This window comes from Mustelus asterias, unplaced genomic scaffold (assembly GCF_964213995.1).
Source record: "Mustelus asterias unplaced genomic scaffold, sMusAst1.hap1.1 HAP1_SCAFFOLD_586, whole genome shotgun sequence".
NCBI lineage: Eukaryota > Metazoa > Chordata > Chondrichthyes > Carcharhiniformes > Triakidae > Mustelus > Mustelus asterias.
The window spans coordinates 191,909-213,635 of NW_027590536.1; the positions used below are offsets into that span (position 1 = coordinate 191,909).

The following is a 21,727-nucleotide window of genomic DNA, read 5'->3' on the forward strand; positions in this document are numbered from 1 at the left end:
CTCATACAGATAGGAAATATACAGTAAATGGCAGAACCCTTATGAGTATTGATAGGCAAAGGGATCTGGGTGTACAGGTACACAGGTCACTGAAGGTGGCAATGCAGGTGGAGAAGGTCGTCAAGAAGGCATACAGCATGCTTGCCTTTATCGGCCAGTGCACTGAGTTTAAAAATTGGCAAGTCATGTTGCAGCTTTATAGAACCTTAGTTAGGCCGCACTTGAAACATAGTGTTCAATTCTGGTCGCCACGCTACCAGAAAGAGGTGGAGGCTTTGGAGAGGGTACAGAAAAGATTTACCAGGATGTTGCCTGGTATGGAGGGCATTAGCTATGAGGAGAGGTTGGAGAAACTTGGTTTGTTCTCACTGGAGCGACGGAGATTGAGGGGCGGCCTGATAGAAGTCTACAAGATTATGAGAGGCATGGACAGAGTGGATAGTCAGAAGCCTTTTCCCAGGGTGGAAGAGTCAATTACTGGGGGGCACAGGTTTAAGGTGCGAGGCGCAAGGTTTAAAGGAGATGTACAAGGCAGATTTTTTACACAGAGTAGTGGGTGCCTGGAACGCGTTGCTGGGGGAGGTAGTGGAAGCGATACGGTAGTGACTTTTAAGGGGCATCGTGACAAATACATGAATAGGATGGGAATAGAGGGATATGGTCCCCGGAAGGGTAGGGGGTTTTCGTTAAGTCAGGCAGCATGGTCGGTGCAGGCTTGGAGGGCCGAAGGGCCTGTTCCTGTGCTGTAATTTTCTTTGTTCTTTGTTCTAAATACAGTAATATTTAATGAACACATTTGGTTCATACAATGTGGTTGACTCTCAACTGCCCTCTGAACAAGGGCATCTAGGGATGAGCAATAAATGTTGGCCAGCCAGCGACGTCCATGTCCCACAACTGAATAAGGTTAATACAAGATATACTGGTTTGAAAAGACACTTGCTGCAAGCCAATAGCTTTCCTTCTTACTTGAACTGAGCAATCAACCTTACTCTTGAGCCAGATTTGACAGAATATAATGTCCTCCAACTGATCAAATTAATAGAAGAAATTCTTAGTTCAGACAATTCCTGCCAGCAATGCATCTTCCACAAGCATGCAGGTGAATCCAACATTCATTTTTAAAATAAAGCTCCAGTCACATGTTAGAATTTAACATGCCTTCCTTGACCTTGTTGCTGAGAATGTTTGAAGAGGCAGCAGGGGCACAATGGGTCACACGGCCTCCTTTTGTGCTCTCTGCTCCTCGTTTGCATTTGAAGTGGTAAATATCTGGGACTCACTTCTTACGAGCGGCTGAAGCAGAGATAATGGAATGTTTCCAAAAGGAAATTGGATGGGAACTTCAGGGAAATAAATCCGCAGGGACACGGAGAGAGAACAGGGCAACAGTTTGATCTACAGAGAGCCAGCATGGACTCAATGGGCTGAATGGCCCCATTCCCAATCCTAATGCCTGTCTGATCTAAAGAGAGAAATTTCAGCTGTTCCACTCCCTCCAACTCACTGAAGTCCCTCATCCCTGGAGTCATTCTCGTAAATCTCCTCTGCACCCTCTCTAAGGACTTCACATCTTTCCTAAAGTGTGGGGCCCATGTATAGGGTTCCATTCTAGAGGGATAGAATTGAATAGCAGGGAGGTTCTGTTCAACTTGTTTAGAACCAGGTTCGGCTACACTGGGAGCACTGTCAACATTTGTGATCTCCATTTAGAAAAAGGAAATAGAGGCACTGGAGAAGGAGCAACAAAGATTCACAAGAATAATCCCAGAACTGAGAGCATTTAACCTTCAGGAAAGGCTGGGGCTGCTTTTCTCGAGAAAAGAGAAGACTGAAGGGTGACCTGATACGATCATAAAGGGGTTCAATAATCCAATAGGGAGTTCAGTGAGAAACCTCTTTACCCAGCAAGTGAGTGGTTGAGGTGAACAGCATGAATACATTGAAGGGGAAGCTAGATACACACATGAGGGAGAAAGGAATAGAAGGATATGCTGATGGGGGGAGATGAAGAGGGGTGGGTGGAGGTTCATGTGGAGCATAAATACTGACACAGACCAATTGAGCCGACTGGCCTGGCCCTGTGCTGTAGACTCAATGGAACAGAGACAAATGTACTTACTGTAGATCTACTTGTAGTGGGAGGAAAAACATTATTTACTATCCAGGATAAAATAAATGTTCTTCGTCGGTTTGTGTGGGTCATTTCAGTGGAAATGTGCTCTCCCAGGCTCAGAGAGCATCAACCCACTGGAAGCAAAATTGTGAGAGCGGCCAGTCCAGCAGAAAGAAACCCTCCGACCCTCCCACTTCACCAACTGTCAGAATGAACATGGTTCAGTCCTGGATGTGATTAACAGCAGCAATAACAGCAGAACCCAACCCCTGTCATCACTTGTGAACTCGCTGGTGTCTCAGCAGGAGGGATGAACTGGTGAATTTCTTCCCACACACAGCAGCTGTGAATGGACTGGTGGATCATCAGTTCCTGAGAGCTTTTGAAACCACTCCCACAGTCAGAGCAGTTAAAGGATCTCTCCTGGGTGTGAGGGACATTGTGCATCAGCAGCTGGGGTATCGAGAGAATCCTTCCGCACACACAGAGCAGGTGAATGGTCTCTCCCAGTGTGAACCCGCTGGTGTCTCCTCAGTGTGCATGCCCTTCCAAACCTCTTTGTGCAGTGAGAGCAGCTGAACGGTCTCTCCCCAGTGTGAATGCGCTGGTGATCTATCAGATGCTCAGAAATTTTGAAGCCACTCCCACAGTCGGAGCATTTAAAGGGTCTTTCCTGGGAGTGAGTGACTTTGTGTCTCTGCAGGCTGGATAACCGAGTGAATCTGTTCCCACACTCGGAGCAGGTGAACGGTCTCTCCCCGCTGTGAACTTGCTGGTGAGTCAGCAGGGTGGATGACTGAGTGAATCCCTTCCCACACTCGGTGCAGGTAAATGGTCTCTCCTCGGTGTGAAGACGCTGGTGTGTCAGCAGGGTGAATGACTGACTGAATCCCTTCCCACACACAGAGCAGATGAATGGTCTCTCCCTGGTGTGAACTCGCTGGTGTCTCTGCAGTGTGGATGACCTCTTAAACCTCTTTGTGCAGAGAGAGCAGCTGAACGGTCTGTCCTCAGTGTGAATGCGCTGGTGGGACACCAGTTCCCCAGAAATTTTGAATTCGCTCCCACAGTCCGAGCATTTAAAGGGCCTCTCACTGGTGTGAGTGACTTTATGACTCAGCAGGTTGGGTAAATTAGTGAATCCCTTCCCACACACAGAGCAGGTGAAAGGCCTCTCTCCGGTGTGAACTCGCTGGTGTGTCAGCAGGGCGGATAACTGTGTGAATCCCTTCCCACAGTCAGAGCAAGTGAATGGTCTCTCCCCGGAGTGAACTCGCTGGTGGTTCCGCAGGTTTGATGATGATCTAAATCTCATTGTGCAGAGAGAGCAGCTGAACGGTCTGTCCTCAGTGTGAATGCGCTGGTGGGACATCAGATCCCGAGGACTTTTGAAGCAACTCTCACAGTCAGAGCATTTAAAGGGTCTCTCATTGGTGTGAGTGACTTTGTGCGTCAGCAGGGCGGATGACCGAAAGAATCCCTTCCCACACACATTGCAGGTGAACGGTCTCTCCCCAGTGTGAATCCGTTGGTGTGCCCGCAGTTCGGAGGACCGAGAGAATCCCTTCCCACACATGGAGCAGCTGAACGGTCTCTCCCCGGTGTGAACCCGCTGATGTCTCCGCAGTGTGGATGACCATTTAAATTTCATTGTGCAGTGAGAGCAGCTGAACGGTCTCTCCTCAGTGTGAATGCGCTGGTGGGACCCCAGTTCTCCAGAGCTTTTGAATCCGCTCCCACAGTCAGAGCATTTAAAGGGTCTCTCATTGGTGTGAGTGAGATTGTGACTCAGCAGGTGGGAGAACTTAATGTATCCCTTCCCACAGACTGAGCAAGTGAAGGGTCTCTCCCGAGTGTGACTGCGTTGATGAATTTCCAAATCACAGGGCAACATGAATCCTTGTCCACAATCGTCACATTTCCACAGTTTCTCCATGATGCGGGTGTCCTTGTGACTCTCCAGGTTTGATGATCAGTTGAATCCTTGTCCACACAGAACACGTGTACGATCTCTCTTCACTGTAAACGGTGCAAAAGCTCTTCCCACTATCAGTGGACTGGAACACTCTCACTCGGGTGTGTTCCAGTCACACTGATGTTTAAAATCTCCTGAAGCAAACAGATCAGACAAACATTGCTTTTCTAGATTCAAAGGTCAATGATATTCAGGTCCCAATAAATCGAATGACTCTGTCAAATCTTAATGTGATGTTTAGTTTGAAATTTCTGTCTGTAAGTTCTCACCTCCTGATATCTATGAAAGGAATTTACAACAGACATCACTGTCAGTACAAGATAGAAATTCAGAACAGACAATTCTAGTTTCTATGGAACATTCTTTCCTCTCTCATTCCCCAAAAGCTGTCAATCGTCATCCCACACACTCTCCCTCAATTCTCACTCTGCTCTCCTGAGTATACAACCTCCCAAGTCTATTGAAGGTGCTGATTCAGGCTGATTAACGGATCCATGCTGACCACTTTCTATATTGGACACAGAGATCTGAAAACCTACGTGTAACGTCCGGCCTACGTGCTAGAAATTAAAATCTGTGCCATATGTGGGACTGGATAACTGGATTGGGAGAAGGAGAAGGATGTGGGGAAGAATTTTATTTTGGTGCAGAAAGGTCATTACCTGGAAGCCGCTGCCTCAGGGGGTTGTGGAAGTGCAAATGATCCATGATTAATCTTCAAGCTGACAGCCACGTTAAAGTTTTACATTTGGCCATAAATGAGCAGACTGATGCTGTGTGTAATGCACTGTATTACCTGGTTACAGATACATGAAGAATGTGAGGAGGATTTTTATTTCGGCAGCGAGTGGTGACCTGGAAGTTAAAAATTCAACAAGTCCCCAATTTCCCCCAGAATGCAAAAGAAACGCAAAAGGGGAGAAAAGAAAGTGTTTTACTCACAGATGTTGGCCTCTTTTTGGTCAAAAGGAGCTCACAAACTATTTTTCAAATTGACATCGAGCCAGCCAGGAGTCGAACCTGGAATCTTCTGATCCATAGTCAGACGCGTTATCCATTGCGCCACTGACCCACACTCTCACAGATGGTGCCGACAGGAGGAAGGTTGAGTCTGTCTGAAGCTCAATCTCCATTCAGAGAGAGAAGCAGCAGCAGCAGCTTCGCTCGGCAGGAATGAGCAGCTGAACAAGCTCATTGTGCAACTTCCGCATTCAGACCATGGGGGAGCTCTGATTGGCTGGAGGAGCAGAGAACTTCCGGTCCTCCAGAGTTCCCATTGGTCAGCACGTTAGAATGTTCGCGGTGGGGGGGGGGGGGGAGAGGTCCCCACCGCACATGCGCAGCTTCCCCTCTCCCTTGGACATGCGCAGCCCCAGGCCTTTGGGGAGTGGACAGATTCAATCTCCCTCTTGTCCTCAGCATTCCTCCTGTGGGATAGTAACTGTTGGACTGCTTTTGTTAAACTCGTTCTGTGATTTTAAAGGGTTCAGTAGTGCAATGGACACAGTTAAACAGTCCTTAAAAGAGGCCAGCATCTGTGAGTAAAACACTTTCTTTTCTCCCCCTTTCAGGTGAGGAATTCCCACTCACCTGAAGAAGGAGCTTAAGGCTCCGAAAGCTTGTGGCTTTTGCTACCAAATAAACATAGAAACCCTACAGTGCAGAAGGAGGCCATTCGGCTCATCGAGTCTGCACCGACCACAATCCCACCCAGGCCCGACCCCCACATATTTACCCGCTAATCCCTCTAACCTACGCATCTCAGGACACTAAGGGGCAATTTTTAACCTGGCCAATCAACAATTTTTAACCTGGCCTGCACATCTTTGGACTGTGGGAGGAAACCGGAGCACCCGGAGGAAACCCACGCAGACACGAGGAGAATGTACAAACTCCACACAGACAGTGACCTGAGCCGGGAATCAAACCCAGGACCCTGGAGCTGTGAAGCAGCAGTGCTAACCACTGTGCTACCGTGCCGCCCTGTTGGACTTTAACCTGGTGTTGTTAAACTACCCAGGACAGGAAGCAGTGAGCATGGATCTGTCAATCAGCCTCAATCAGCACCTTCAGGAGAATTGGGAGGGTGAATATTAGATACAGCAGAGTGAGAATGGAGGGAGAGTGTGTGGGATGGAGATTCACAGCTTTTGGGGAATGAGAGAGGAAAGAATGTTCCATAGAAACTAGAATCGTCTGTTCTGAATTTCTATCCTGTGCTGACATTGATGAATTTTTCAAACTCGTTTACAGGATATGAGAAGGTGAGGATTGACAGACCAAAATCTTGAAACAAACATCACATCAGCATTTGACACCCTCACTCAATTCATCGGACCTGAATATTATCAGCCTTTGAATCTAGAAGGAGAAATGTTTCTCTGTTCTGTCTGCGTCAACCGGCCTTTAATATCAATGTGACTGGAAAAGTACCAAGGCGCAGATACACCCGAGTGACAGTGTTCCACTGCACTGAGTGTGGAAAGAGCTTTAACCAGTTACACAGCCTAAAAATACATCGCAGCATTCACAACGGGGAGAGACTGTACCCACGTTCTGTGTGAGATTTAACTGACTGTTTAACCTGGAGAGTCACAAGGACACCCGCACCATGGAGAAACCGTGGAAATGTGGGGACTGTGGGAAGAGATACAGAGCCCCCTGTGACCTGGAAATCCATCGACGCAGTCACACCGGAGAGAGGCCATTTACCTGCTCTGTGTGTGGGAAGGGATACATTCAGTTATCCCACCTGCTCAGACACAAAGTCACTCACAGCAATGAGAGACCCTTTAAATGCTCTGACTGTGGAAGCAACTTCAAACGTGCTGCGGATCTGAGAGAGCACGAGCGCATTCACACTGAGGAGAGACCGTTCAGCTGCTCTCTCTGCACAATGACATTTCGAAGGTCATCCAACCTGCGGCAACACCAGCGAGTTCACACTGGGGACAGACCGTTCACCTGCTCTGTGTGTGGGAAGGGATTCACTCAATTATCCAGCCTGATGAAACACAAAGTCACTCACACCCAGGAGAGACCCTTTAAATGCTCTGACTGTGGGAGAGGCTTCAAAAGCTCTGGTGAACTGATGTCCCACAAACGCTTTCACACTGCAGAGGGACTGTTCACCTGCTGTGTGTGTGGGAAGGGATTCAATCGGTCACCCCACCTGCAGACACACCAGCGAGTTCATACTGGGGAGAGGCCGTTCACCTGCCCTGTGTGTGGGAAGGGATTCACTCAGTCATCCCACTTACAGAATCACAAAGTCACTCACAGCAATGAGAGACCCTTTAAATGCTCTGACTGTGGGAGCGGCTTCAAAAGTGCTGCGGATCTGAATATCCACCAGCGCATTCACACCGAGGAGAGACCGTTCAGCTGCTCTCACTGCACAAAGAGGTTCAAAACCTCATCCAATCTGCGGGTACACCAGCGAGTTCACACTGGGAAGAGGCCATTCACTTGCTCTGTGTGTGGGAAGGGATTCACTCAGACATCTGGTCTGACAACACACAAAGTCACTCACAGCAATGAGAGACCTTTTAAATGCCCTGACTGTGGGCGTGTCTTCAAAAGTGCTGCGGATCTGATGATTCACCAGCGCATTCACACCGAGGAGAGACCCTTCAGCTGCTCTCACTGCACAAAGAGATTTAAAAGTTCATCCAATCTGCGGAAACACCAGCGAGTTCACACTGGGGAGAAACCATTCCCCTGCTGTGTGTGTGGGAAAGGATTCACTCAGTTGTCCAGCCTGCTGAAGCACAAAAGCACTCACACCCAGGAGAGAGCCTTTCAATGCACTGACTGTGGGACTGGTTTTGAAAGCTCTCATGAACTGTTGATTCACCAGCGAGTTCACACTGAGGAGAGACCATTCCCCTGCTCTGTGTGTGGAAAGGGATTCACTCAGTCATCCAGCTTGCTGAGACACAATGTTACTCACAGCAAGGAGAGACCCTTTAAATGCTCTGACTGAGAGGCCGGACTCAAAACCTCTCAGGAACTGATGATCAACCAGTGCATTTACACAGGGGAGAGACAGTTCAGCTGCTCTGTGTGTGGGCGTGGCTTCAAAAGCTCTGGCTAACTGGTGTCCCACCAGCACACTCTCATTGCACAAAGAGATTTAAATGGTCATCCAACCTGCAGGAACACCAGTGAGTTCACACCGGGGAGAGACCATTTACCTGCTTGGTGAGTGTGAAAGGATTTACTCGGTTATCCAGACTGCACAGACAGAACATCACTCACACTCTGCAGAGATCCTTTAAATTCTCCGAATGTGGGTGCGGCTTCAAAAGCTCTCAGGAACTGATGATCCACCAGCGCATTCACACTGGAGAGAGGCCATTCAGCTGCTCTGTATGTGGGAAGGGATTCACTCAGTCATCCAACCTGCAGGTACACAGCGAGTTCACACCGGGCAGAGGCTGTTCACCTGCTCTGACTGTGGGAAGGGATTCACTCAGTCAGCAAACTTGGTGAAACACCAGCGCTTTCACAAGTGATTACAGTTCTGGGATTATTCTTGTGAATCTTTCTTGCCCTTTCTCCAGTGCCTCTGTTTCATAGAATCATAGAAGGCCATTCGGCCCATCGAGTCTACATCGACCACAATCCCACCCAGGCCCTATTCCCACAACCCCACATATTTACCCTGTTAATCCCCACAAACACTAGTGTTAATTTATCATGGCCAATCAACCTAACCCACACATCTTTGGACTGTGGGAGAAAACCGGAGCACCCGGAGGAAACCCACGCAGACACAGAGAGAATGTGCAGACTCCGCGCAGACAGAGAACCGAGGGCGGAATTGAACCTGGGTCCCTGGCGCTGTGAGGCAGCAGTGCTGACCACCGTGCCACAGTGCCAGTGGTTAGCACTGCTGCCTCACTCCTTTTTCTAAATGGAGATCACAAATAGAACATAGAACAGCACAGCACAGGAACAGACCCTTCAGCCCACGATGTTGTGTCGAACATGATGCCAAATTAAACTAATCCCTTCAGCCTGCCCTTGGTCCATATTCCTCTATTCCTTACAAATTCATGTGCTTATCTAAAAGCCCATTAAACACCCCTACCACATCTGCCTCCACCACCGCTCCTGACAGCGCGTTCCAGACACCTACCACTCTGTGTGTAAAAAACTTACCCCTCACATCTCCTTTGAACTTTCCCCATCTCTCCTGAAGTGCATGCCGCCTAGTAATAGACATTTCAACTCTGTGAAAAAGACTCTGACTGTCAACCCAATCTATGTCTCTTATCATTTTATAGACTTCTATCAGGTTTCCCCTCAGCCTCCACCGCGTCAGAGTAAACAACCCTAGTTTGTCCAGCCTGTCCTTATAGCTCATACCCTCTAATTCAGGCAGCGTCCTGGTAAACCTCTTCTGCATCCTCTCCAAATTCTCCACATCCTTCCTGTAATGCAGCGAACAGAACTGAATGTAATATTCTAAGTGTGGCCTAACCTAACTTTTATAGAGCTGCAATATGACATCCTGACTCTTGTACTCAATAAAGGTAAGCATGCCTTTGGGAGCTATGGACTTGAACCGCAAGATCCCACTGTACATCAATGCTGTTCAGGGGTCTGCCATTAACTGGATACTTACCCTGAACATTTGATCTCCCAAAGTGCAGCACCTCACACTTGTCCGGATTAAAATCCATCTGCCATTTCTCCGCCCATATCTGCAGCTGATCTACATCCCACTGTATCCTTTGACAACCTTCTACACTATCTACAACTTCATCTAGCTTTGTGTCGTCTGCAAACTTAGTAACCCACACACCCACATTTTCAGCCAAGTCATTGATATATATACCACAAATAGCAGAAGTCCCAGAACAGATCCCTGTGGAACACCACTGGCCACGGACCTCCAGCCAGAAAACATCCTTGCACCACTATTCTCTGACTTCTATGGGCAAGTCAATTCTGAATCCAAGTGGCCAAGTCACCGTGAATCCGAGTCTTCCTAACCACAGACCACAGTCAGTAAGGATAGGCAACACCTCCTACCATGATCATCCTCAACACCGGTGCCCCACAAGGCCGTGTCCTCAGCCCCTCCTATATTCCTTATACACCTATGACAGTGTGGCCAAATTCTCCTCCAACTCAATTTTCAAATTTGCTGATGGCACCACTGTAGTGGGTCGGATCTCAGACAATGACAAGATGGAGTGCAGGAAAGAGATAAAGAACCTGCTGAATTGGTGCGACAACAATAATCTCTCCCTCAATGTCAACAAAATGAAGGAGATTGTCATCGATTTCAAGAAGCGTAGTGGAGAACATGCCCCTATCTACGTCAACAGGGACGATACAGAAATGGTCGAGAACTTCATGTTTTTAGGTGTCAAGATCACCAACAACCTGTCCTGGTCCCCCCATGCTGACACTATAGTTAAGAAAGCCCACCAATGCCTCTACTTTCTCAGAAGACTAAGGATATTTGACACATCAGCTATGACTCTCACCAACTTTTACAGATGCACCATAGAAAGCATTCTCTCTGGTTGTATCACAGCTTGGTATGGCTTCACAGCTCCAGCGACCTGGGTTTGATTCCCGGCTTGGGTCACTGTCTGTGTGGAGTTTGCACATTCTCCTCGTGTCTGCGTGGGTTTCCTCCAGGTGCTCCGGTTTCCTCCCACAGTCCAAAAGATGTGCGGGTGAGGTTGATTGGCTATGCTAAAATTGCCCTTAGTGTCCTGAGATGCGTAGGTTAGAGGGATTAGTGGGTAAAATATGTAGGGGTATGGGGGTGGGGCCTGGGTGGGATTGTGGTCGGTGCCGACTCGATGGGCCGAATGGCCTCTTTCTGTGCTGTAGGGTTTCTATGATTCTATGATTTCTATGATTCTGCTCTGCCCAAGACCACAATAAACTACAAAGGGTCAGGACACATATTAATGGACTCAAGAGCAGCTTCTTCACTGCTGCCATCAGACCTTTGAATGGACCTACCTCACATTCAGTTGATCTTTCTTTGCACCCTTGCTATGACTGTAACACTACATTCGGCACTCCCTCCTCCCATCCACTGACTCTGCCTCGGCAAAGCAGCCAGCATAATTAAGGACCCTGCCCACCCCGGACATTCTCTCTTCCACCTTCTTCCGTCGGGAAAAAGACACAAAAGTCTGAGGTCACGTACCAACTGACTCAAGAGCAGCTTCCTCCCTGCTGCCATCAGACCTTTGAATGGACCTACCTCGCATTCAGTTGATCTTTCTCTGCAACCTCGCTATGACTGTAACACTACATTCTGCACCAGCTTCTTTCCTTCTCAATGAATAGATTATCCATTTTACTGTAATTTCCCTCACTTTGTGAGCATCTGCAGTGTGTTTAATTGGATCCTGATTGTTTTGAACTCAGTTTCTCTCTGGAGTGTGTGTCAGTGCCTTGATGATGTCACAATGTTGTCTCAATCCCCTGGCCACATTAACCATTTCATCTCCTGCTGTGTCTCAAGTCGCTGTGTGTGTTTGGGACCCGCTCTTCACTCCATCTCACCATGAATTTAGGCTTGCTATTTTTCACATGTAACAAATCACATCTGTACACTCACTCCAGTATCCCAAAATCATGTCACACATTCCTAACTCTCAGATGTGCTGATGAAAAGATCAAAGTGAGTGTCTGTCTTTCTTATCTCCCCTGTTATGGTGCTGATATTTCATGTAGTGGCCGGGCTTTCAAATGTGGATTTTTCTAAAACAAAGTTCATGGACAAAGTTGTAAATATCTCCCAGAGAAAGTGATCAACTTATTCATCCCATCAACACATTCCAGACTTTCACTGGACTGTAGGTGGATACCAGATTGATATATTCCATTCAACCACACCCAAGGTGAGTTATTCCAATTCCTTTATTGTCCAGGACAATATATCCACAATATCTTTAAAACAGAAATTAAACATTCCCATTTGATTTCAGGTATTAACATATTCTGTTAGTTTGTTCTTTATTGTCAATGTCAGGCTGGGGTTGTTCCTCTTGGAGCAAAGGAGGTTGAGGGGAGATTTGATAGAGGTGGACAAGATTCTGACAGGTTTAGATAAGGTGGACAAAGAAAAGCTGTTCCCATTAGCTGATGGGACAAGGAAGAGGGGGCCGCAGATTTAAGGTTCTGGATCAGAGGCGCGGAGGGGGTGGGGGGAATGTGAGGAAGAAGAATATGCAGCGAATGGTAATGACCTGGAACTCGCTGCCTACGAGGGTGGAGGAAGTGGAGACAATAAACAATTACAAAGGAAATTGGATGGGCATTTGGGGCATTTCAAACAGAAATGCTGACTAAATATCTCTGAACTTCCTCACACTCTATCACTCTGTGATCCTTGCTAAATCTGAAACCGGGTATCGCAACAAGACTCAGAGCATCAGCCCACTGGAGGCAAAGTCATGAGACCGGCCAGTCCTGCAGAAAGAAACCCTCTGACCCTCCCCATTGACCAACTGTGAGAATGAACAAAATGCAGTCCTGGATGTAACTGAGAGCAGAAACAATGACAGCAGAATCCAACCCCTGGAATCACTTGTGAACTTGCTGGTGTCTCAGCAGGTGGGATGAAACTCTGAATCCCTTCCCACACTGAGAGCAGGTGAACGGCCTCTCCCCAGTGTGAACTCGCTGGTGTCTCCGTAGGTCAGATAACTGAATAAATCCCTTCCCACACTGAGAGCAGGTGTGTGGTCTCTCCCCAGTGTGAACACGCTGGTGTCTACGCAGGTCAGATAACTGAGGAAATCCCTTCCCACACTGAGAGCAGGTGTGTGGTCTCTCCCCAGTGTGAACTCGCTGGTGTAACTGCAGGTGAGATGACTGACTGAATCCCTTCCCACACTGAGAGCAGGTGAACGGTCTCTCCCCAGTGTGAACTCGTTCGTGTGTCTGCAGGCAGTATAACTGAGTGAATCCCTCCGCACACTGGGAGCAGGTGAACGGTCTCTCCCCAGTGTGGCTACGCCGATGAGCTTCCAGCTCTGATGGGTATCTGTACCTCTTCCCACAGTCCCCACATTTCCATGGTTTCTCCATGGTGCAGGTGTCCTTGCCTCTGTCTTGGGTGGACAATCAGTTGAAGCAGAACACGGGTACAGTCTCTATGGGCTGGGAATGGTGTTACATTTATTCAGGCTGTGTAACTGGTTAAAGCTCTTTAGTCAGTGCACTGGAACACTCTCACTCCAGTGTGGCAGTGTGTTGCTGCTTTTCCAGTCACACTGATGTTTGAAATATTTTCAAATTGACAGACTGGACAATCATTTCTCCTTCTAGATTCAAAGGCCGATGATATTCAGCTCCCAAGGAATATGACTCTGTCAGATCTGACGTGACGTTTGAGATTTCGGCCTGTGATTCCTCTTTCAATATCCTGTGAAAAGAATTTACAAAATTCAGCAGTGTCAGTGCAGGATAGAAATTCAGAACAGTTATTAAAAGTTTCTATGAAACATTCTTTCCTCTCTCATTCCCCCAAAGGTAAATCTCCATCCCACACACTCTCCCTCCATTCTCACTCTGCTGTATCTAATATTCACCCTCCCAATTCTCCTGAAGGTGCTGATTGAGGCTGATTGACAGATCTATGCTCACTACTTCCTGTCCTGGACACAGAGACCATAACAAATAGGAGCTGCAGTCGGCCATTTGGCCCATCGAGCCTTTTAAACTATTCAATGAGATAATTTGTTCATCTACCTCAGCATCATTCTCCCCACACTAAACCCATGTCCGCTGATATCTTCAATATCTAGAAACCAATCAATCTCTCCCCTGAAAATAGTTGATGACTGAGGCTCCACAGTCCTCAGGGGTTGAGAATTCCAAAGCTTCCCAACATCCTTGAGTGAAGAAATCTCTCCTCATTTTAGCTTTCTCTCCATCTTTCTACCTGTCGCCCATAACCCTTGACACCATTGTCAATCACAAATCTGGCTAACTCATCCTGGAATATATTCAACCTGGAATATAACAACCCTCTGAGGGAAGTCGAAAATATATAACATAGCTACAGTTCCATCTTACAAGTCTATGGATTCTATTTAAAAATGAACCTGGATGGGTACTTGAAGGAAATAAATTTGCAGGGGAACGGAATATAGAGGGGAATGGGACTGGATTGTTCTACAGAGAGTCGGCATGGACTCAAGTTACCAAATGGATTCCTTCTGTGCTGTAATGACTCTATGACTGGAAATACATAACAGCAACAGCATTATATTACAAGACTAGAAATAATAAATGTATTTTGTTACAGGACCACAAATAATATATCTAATCTGTACCATATAACAACAGTAGATATATCTCGTCCTATATTAATTTACTTTCCACTTAAATGTCAGCCATCTACTGGCTGAACCAGTCCTTTAATTGTGAACATCAGGAAAGAGACCATCCTTTTAGCCAGACAAATAAACGTGTCAAGCTGAGGGAGCAAAGGATGTCAATGTCTTTCAGAGAGAGAAACCTGGGCCAACCTTTCCAGAGTCTGCAGCCTCCCTGGATTCACTTCCTTTCCCTTCACTTGCTGTAAGTGGGCACGGTGGTACAGTGGTTAGCACTGCTGTCTCACAGCGCAAGGGACCCGGGTTCGATTCGCGGCTTGGGCCACTGTCTGTGTGGAGTCTGCACGTTCTCCCTGTGTTTGCATGGGTTTCCTCCGGGTGTTCCGGATTTCTCCCACAGTCCAAAGATGTGCTGGTTTGGTCATTGACCCGAACAGGCGCCAGAGTGTGGCAAATAGGGGAATTTCACAATAACTTCATTGCACTGTTAATGTAAGCCTTACTTGTGACTAATAAATAAACTTTAAAAATTTGAAGTTCCCAATTTACCCAGAATGAGAAAAGAAATGGAAAGAATGAGAAAATAAAGTGTTTTACTCACAGATACTGGAGGAAGTTTCAGTCTGTCTGAAGCTCAATCTTCATTCACATAAAGCCCTCTGATTGGCTGGAGGACCAGGGTCCTTCCGGTCCTCCAACTCTTCCCATTGGTCAACACGTCAGCAAGAAGGCCAGGAGGTTAGGCGCACCCCGCACATGCGCAGTTGCTCCTCTCCTTTGGACATGCGCAGTCCTGGGCCTGTGGGAGGGGGAGATCACCGAGCGGCTTCTCGCTCTGGCCGGAGCCGTCAGCCGGTTGGCTGGAAAGCTTGGCTCGATGTGGTTTAGGGGGAGGGGAACAATGGGTGGGGGCGGGGCTCCCGGGTCCGCGCGCCCGGGCCTGCGCACTGGAACCCGGAGACGTCACCGCGGAGCGCAGTGATTCCTATTGGTTGATTCAGGCAAAGCTCCATTGTGACATCACAATGCGGAAGTTGTCCAATGAGCTTCAGAGTGAAACTCCCTCCTCTGGACAACATCTGGGAGGAAATCAATGTTTCCCCCTTTCCATTTCTTTTCTCATTCTGGGGGAAATTGGAGACTTGCAGCAACTGAAGGGAAAGGAAGTGAATCCAGTCTGTATATTCCACACATTTTTAGCCCAGTAATTTAGACATCTGTCTGGCAGCCTGCATGGAGATTTTCAGCTCTCTGTGTCTAGGACAGGAAGCAGTGAGCATGGATCTGTCAATCAGCCTCAATCAGCACCTTCAGGAGAATTGGGAGGGTGAATATTAGATACAGCAGAGTGAGAATGGAGGGAGAGTGTGTGGGATGGAGATTTACAGCTTTTGGGCAATGAGAGGGGAAAGAATGTTCCATAGAAACTGGAATTGGCTGTTCTGAATTTCTAACCTGTGCTGACAGTGATGAATTTTGTAAATTCTTTTTGCAGCATATGAGAAGGTGAGGATTTACAGGCAGAAATCTCAAACTAAACGTCACTCTATTCATTGGGACCTGAATGCTATTGGCCTTTGAATCTAGAAGGAGAAATGTTTCTCTGTCCTGTCTGCTTCAGAAGGTTTTGAACATCAGTGTGACTGGACAGACACACACACACCTGACTGAGAGTGTTCCAGTGCACAGACTGAAGAAAGAGCTTTAACCAGTGACACAACTGAAAAAAGCATCTCAACATTCTCAGCAGGGAGAACATCATTCCTGTGTTCTGTGTCAGACTTAATTGATGGTCTAACGTGGGGAGTCACAAGGACACCCGCACCACGGAGAAACCGTGGAAATGTGGGGACTGTGGGAAAGGATTCAGTTTCCCATCTCACCTGGAAACTCATCGACGCAGTCACACTGGGGAGAGACCATTCACCTGCTCTGTGTGTGGGAAGGGATTCACTCAGTTACCCAACCTGCTGAGTCACAATCTTGCTCACACCCCGGAGAGACCGTTTAAATGTTCTGACTGTGGGAGCGGATTCAAAAGCTCTCAGGTACTTAGGGTCCACCAGCGCATTCACACTGAGGAGAGACCGTTCAGCTACTCTCACTGCACAAAAAGATTTAGAACGTCATTCAACCTGCGGGTACATCAACGAGTTCACACTGGGGAGAGACCATTCACCTGCTGTATGTGTGGGAAGGGATTCACTCAGTCATCCCAGCTGCTGAGACACCAACGAGTTCACAAGTGATGACAGGGGTTGGATTCTGCTGTTATTGCTGCAGTTAAACACATCCAGGACTGAACCATGTTCATTCTGACAGTGGAGTGGGAGGATTGGAGTGTTTCTTTCTGCTGGACTGTGCGGTCTCACAACTTGCCTCCAGTTGATGGTCTTTGAGTGTTGGTTGTGAAAACCTATATATTTCACATGGATCACAGAATCAAAGGGTTGTTTAGAGGGTAAAAGACATTTAGTTTACGTTTTAATGTGGAATCTGCAGGCTAAGTTGCCATAGTGATGGGCTGTGGCCATCAGAGATTTCATTTGTTGAATGTATCTGGCTGTTTCTCACTGAAGGCAGTTACAGATTTGGTCTTGTGTAGTCGGTCTCTCTTTCGCAGTTGGTGAGGGGGGAAGAATGCGGGTTGATTTACCTGGCTCAAAGCCAGAGGGAGAAATCTCCAGTGAACCTCAGAGTGAGAGGCAGTTATCCTTGTGGCAGGAAGCAGTCAGCTTGGAAGGAGCTGAGGTGAAGCTGCGGGAGCAGGCTGGGGAAATGCAGTCGGCCTATCCAAAGTCAGGGCTGGAAGGCAGTGAGGCTCAGGCTGGAGCTGAGGATCTCACAGTCATGGGGTCTGAACGAAATTCTGACAGGTCAAAATAACCCCAATTACCCATTAGTAATGTAGATTTCATATTGGGTAATGACAGAGCGGGCAGTATCGTGTTTCCACAACCTGGGAAAGTGGGCCACAGTTCGGAGATTATCCCTGTGAGTAAAACCTCCTCACCTATTTGTAATCCAGTTAAACAAAGAACTGATTTAAGTAGAAATACTGAAGTACCCACCCAGCGATGGACAGAACAGAGGCAGCAAAACTATCTGCAGAGACACAAATTCAACATTCTCAACAGGAAGGACTAAGAACTCAAAGTGACCCTGAAGGGTTAATAACACCAACCATTGAATGGAGTGTGCCTGTCAGAGCTGGAACAATACAGGACACAACAGCAGGAGTTCAATCAAATACACTCAGATTGAGGAGAATGGCACCAGGGATGAGGGACTTCAGAGAGATTGGACAAACTGGAATTGTTCAGTTTTGATCATGGAGTGATTCGTACAGAGAAGGAGGCCATTCAGCCCATCGATTCAGTGTCACCTCTCTGCAGAGGAATCCAACAAATCCCATTGCCCAATTCCATCCCTTTAATTCATCAAATTCATCCAAGTGCCCATTAAATTTCCTGTTGAAATTGTTTATTGTCTCCGCTTCCTCTACCCTTTTCAAGGTTATTCCCACTAGCTGTGGAAAAATATTCTTCCTCGCATCCTCTCCTGCCTCTCTCAACCAAAACCTTAAATCTGCATCCCCTTCGTCCTTGTCCCATCAGTTAATGGGAACAGCTTTTCTTTTTCCACCTTATCTAAACCAGTCCGAATCTTGTCCACTTCTGTCAAATCTCCCCTCAACCTCATAGAAACATAGAAAAACTACAGCACAAACAGGCCCTTCAGCCCACAAGTTGTGACGAACACATCCCTACCTTCTACACCTACCTATAACCCTCCATCCTATTACGCTCCATGTACTCATCCAGGAGTCTCTTAAAGGACCCTATCGAGTTTGCCTCCACCACCACTGACCGCAGCCGATTCCACTCGCCCACCACCCTCTGTGTGAAAAACTTACCCCTAACATCTCCCCTGTACCTACCCCCCAGCACCCTAAACCTGTGTCCTCTCATAGCAGACATTTCCACCCTGGGAAAAAGCCTCTGAGAGTCCACCCGATCTATCCCTCTCAACATCTTATACACCTCTATTAGGTCTCCTCTCATCCTTCGTCTCTCCAAGCAGAAAAGACCGAGCTCCCTCAGCCTATCCTCATAAGGCATGCCACTCAATCCAGGCAACATCCTTGTAAATCTCCTCTGCACCCTTTCAATCTTTTCCACATCCTTCCTATAGTGAGGCGACCAGAACTGAGCACAGTACTCCAAGTGTGGTCTGACGAGGGTCTTATATAACTGCATCATTATCCCCGGACTCCTAAACTCAATCCCTCGATTGATAAAGGCCAGCACACCATACGCCTTCTTAACCACCTCCTCCACCTGCGGGGCCGATTTCAGAGTCCTATGGACCCGGACCCCAAGGTCCTTCTGATCCTCTCCAGTACTAAGAGTCTTTCCCTTTATATTGTACTCCTTCATCACCATTTGACCTACCAAAATGGACCACGACGCATTTATCTGGGTTGAAGTCCATCTGCCACTTATCCGCCCAGTCTTGCATCCTATCTATGTCCCTCTGTAACTTCCTCCAGACATCCCTCCAGAGTATCCACAACCCCACCAACCTTTGTGTCGTCGGCAAACTTACCAACCCATCCCTCCGCTTCCTCATCCGGGTCATTTATGAAAATGACAAACAGCAAGGTTCCCAGAACAGATCCCTGGGGCACACCACTGGTGACCGACCTCCATTTAGAAAAAGACCCATCTATACCCACTCTCTGCCTCCTTTGGGAAAACCAGTTCTGGATCCACCGGGCAGCAGCCCCTTGGATCCCATGCCCTCTCACTTTTTCTAGAAGCCTTGCATGGGGGACCTTATCGAACGCCTTGCTAAAATCCATATAAACCACATCTACCGCCTTCCCTTCGTCAATGTGTTTAGTCACATTTTCGAAGAACTCCACCAGGCTCGTAAGGCACGATCTGCCCTTGACAAAGCCATGCTGAGTATTCTTGAGCATACTAAACCTCTCTCAATGCTCATATATCCTGTCCCTCAGGATCTTCTCCATCAGCTTACCAACCACTGAGGTTAGACTCACCGGTCGGTAATTACCTGGGCTATCCCTATTCCCCAAAAGATGTTTGAATCTTTTTCTACAGACACACTTACAATCAGGATCTGATGAATGGAGTGACTCTGGCAGGTTTTGGTCTGATGTCTGGTTTGAGTTTCCCTTCAAATTTTGTCGTCAAATTTCCTGTAAAAAAGATCATCACTGTCAGTCAAGAATAGAAATTAAGCGAGAAACATTTCTCTTGGGTTGAGTTTTCTGTGTGTAAATCCTCCCCTTCTAACTCCCTGTAAAAGGAGTTTCCAAAGTCCATCCCTGCCAGTCCAGGAGAGAAATTCACAACATTCTCTCCTCCTGCTGACAGGGAGCACCGCGCATGCGCACTATTGCCCATCGCCCCGAGAAAGATGGCCTCCATCAACTCGGGGCCTCTGAACTCAGGCATCTGCGGTCGCGGCCCCGAATGGTAGGAACGCGGCACTGAGCAGTTATTATTCGGGTTCTCCTGTCTCCACTGGATGCTTATGAAGCCCCCCCCATCCACCCCACCGCCTGCATTACCCTCCAGAATAAGCCGTTTCCCTGGAAACCCGGAGCCGATATAACCGCCTCCCCGCTACTGCGGCAGCAACATCCACTGCGCATGCACTTTGGATCTACAGTACGCATGCGCAAAGTTTGCTGTAAGGATAGATCATATTCTGATTCACTGTGAATGCTGGGTAAGATAGCCACCATTGAAGTATGTTATTGCATTAAAAAAATATGTTTTGTGATTCAATTACAACTGAAGCCAAAGCACCAAGGTACAAAATGAAAATAACGAATACAGCAGCTAATGTCAACAGGCACCACAGCTCTGTCCTGAGTTTAATTAATAGCGGAACAAACCTCTACACCTAAAGATGAACTCCTTGGAGTGTCAGCTGGTGTAACGAACTGATTGATTTACCATCCACCCCCTCTCCACACGCACACACACACACACACACACGGACTTGACAATAAGAATGAACTCATGGTTGATCAAATCCTTTGAACTTTTAAATATGTTAACAGAAGGGGAAAATGAATAAATCCATTTACACACATAACATATCTCATCGAAATCATAGAAACCCTACAGTGCAGAAGGAGGCCATTCGGCCCATCGAGTCTGCACCGACCGCAATCCCACCCAGGCCCTACCCCCACATATTTTTACCCGCTAATCCCTCTAACCTACGCATCCCAGGACTCTAAGGGGCAATTTTTTTTTTTAACCTGGCCAATCAACCTAGCCCGCACATCTTTGGACTGTGGGAGGAAACCGGAGCACCCGGGGGAAACCCACACAGACACGAGGAGAATGTGCAAACTCCACACAGACAGTGACCCGAGCCAGGAATCGAACCCGGGACCCTGGAGCTGTGAAGCAGCAGTGCTAACCACTGCGCTACCGTGCCACCCAGATGGTCTCTTTCTGGTGTGGCTGTGCTGCTGTCAATAGGATAACTGACCACTTACATTCCAGAACTGACTGAGTCAGCACTGCCCTATTTCCAAGACCAACATTGAGGGGCAGCACAGTGGTTAGCACTGCTGTCTCACAGCGCCTGGGACCCGGGTTCTATTCCCAGCTTGGGTCACTGTCTGTGTAGAGTTTGCACATTCTCCCTGTGTCTGCGTGGGTTTCCTCTGGGTGCTCTGGTTTACTCCCACACTTCAAAGATATGCGGGTTAAGTGGATTGGCCATGCTAAAAATTGTCAGGGGGACTAGCTAGGGTTAATGCCTGGGGTTATGGAGATAGGGCGTGGGTGGGATTGTGGTTGGTCCAGACTCGTTGGGCTGAATGGCCTTCTTCTGCACTGTAGGATTCTATGATCCTTGAAAAGGTACGAAATCAACTGCATAACTGCAAATAGTTTTATTTCCAAAACTGTATGAGAATTCCCACCTGACTCTATTGATTCAAGGAAACTTTGTTAATTTTAAAAATGTCCATGAATACTGCAGAGGCTTCGGCAACTCTTCCGATGTTGTTGTTTGTTAACTCAGATTTTTCAGAAAGAGAATTGAACAATCGTTTGAAAGGAGAAATAATGCACGTTTTTATGAAAGGGAATGATATTAGGACTAATTGTATAACTGTTTGAAAATAAGCACAGACATGATGTGTGTCCTCATGAGCTGTTATTTCACGATTCTATTGTTAGATCAATGTCTCTCCAACATTCCAAAATATCCAGTCCGAATTCTATCTCTGCAAATCAAGGTCACGAACTACAG

The 21,727-nt window shown here is 47.4% G+C and overlaps 3 protein-coding genes and 1 non-coding gene across 7 annotated transcripts in view; 1 reads left to right on the plus strand and 3 right to left on the minus strand.

The window, feature by feature from the left end:
- Positions 1–988: 988 nt before the first annotated feature.
- Positions 989–4,118, minus strand: LOC144487082 (uncharacterized). The gene is made up of 2 exons (XM_078205139.1): positions 2,765–4,118; positions 989–1,029 (listed from the first exon to the last, which is right to left on the minus strand). Exons 1-2 carry the CDS (start codon positions 4,050–4,052, stop codon positions 989–991), a joined length of 1,329 nt encoding a protein of 442 aa, XP_078061265.1. The 5' UTR covers positions 4,053–4,118.
- A 467-nt stretch (positions 4,119–4,585) lies between these two features.
- LOC144487083 (uncharacterized) overlaps positions 4,586–21,727 on the plus strand; it is a 62,672-nt gene continuing 45,530 nt past the window's right edge. The window contains exons 1-3 of the mRNA XM_078205140.1: positions 4,586–4,632; positions 7,497–7,949; positions 16,476–16,656. Coding sequence (XP_078061266.1) covers positions 4,586–4,632; positions 7,497–7,949; positions 16,476–16,656 — 681 coding nt within the window. The remainder of the gene's footprint in view (positions 4,633–7,496; positions 7,950–16,475; positions 16,657–21,727) is intronic.
- trnah-aug (transfer RNA histidin (anticodon AUG)) lies at positions 5,091–5,163 on the minus strand. Its single transcript has one exon. It is a non-coding gene; the product is annotated as a tRNA-His (tRNA).
- On the minus strand, positions 11,985–20,087 carry LOC144487086 (uncharacterized). 4 transcript variants are annotated; one of them, XM_078205145.1, is made up of 4 exons: positions 20,019–20,087; positions 19,556–19,643; positions 16,599–16,835; positions 11,991–13,503 (listed from the first exon to the last, which is right to left on the minus strand). In XM_078205145.1, the coding sequence occupies exon 4, from the start codon at positions 13,164–13,166 to the stop codon at positions 12,660–12,662; it is 507 nt and encodes a 168-aa protein (XP_078061271.1). In that variant the 5' UTR covers positions 13,167–13,503; positions 16,599–16,835; positions 19,556–19,643; positions 20,019–20,087; the 3' UTR covers positions 11,991–12,659. The 4 variants fall into 4 exon arrangements, with proteins under 4 accessions (XP_078061272.1, XP_078061270.1, XP_078061271.1 ...); XM_078205146.1 differs by lacking the exon at positions 16,599–16,835 and having other exon boundaries at positions 11,985–13,503; XM_078205144.1 differs by lacking the exons at positions 16,599–16,835; positions 20,019–20,087 and having other exon boundaries at positions 11,985–13,503; positions 19,556–19,765.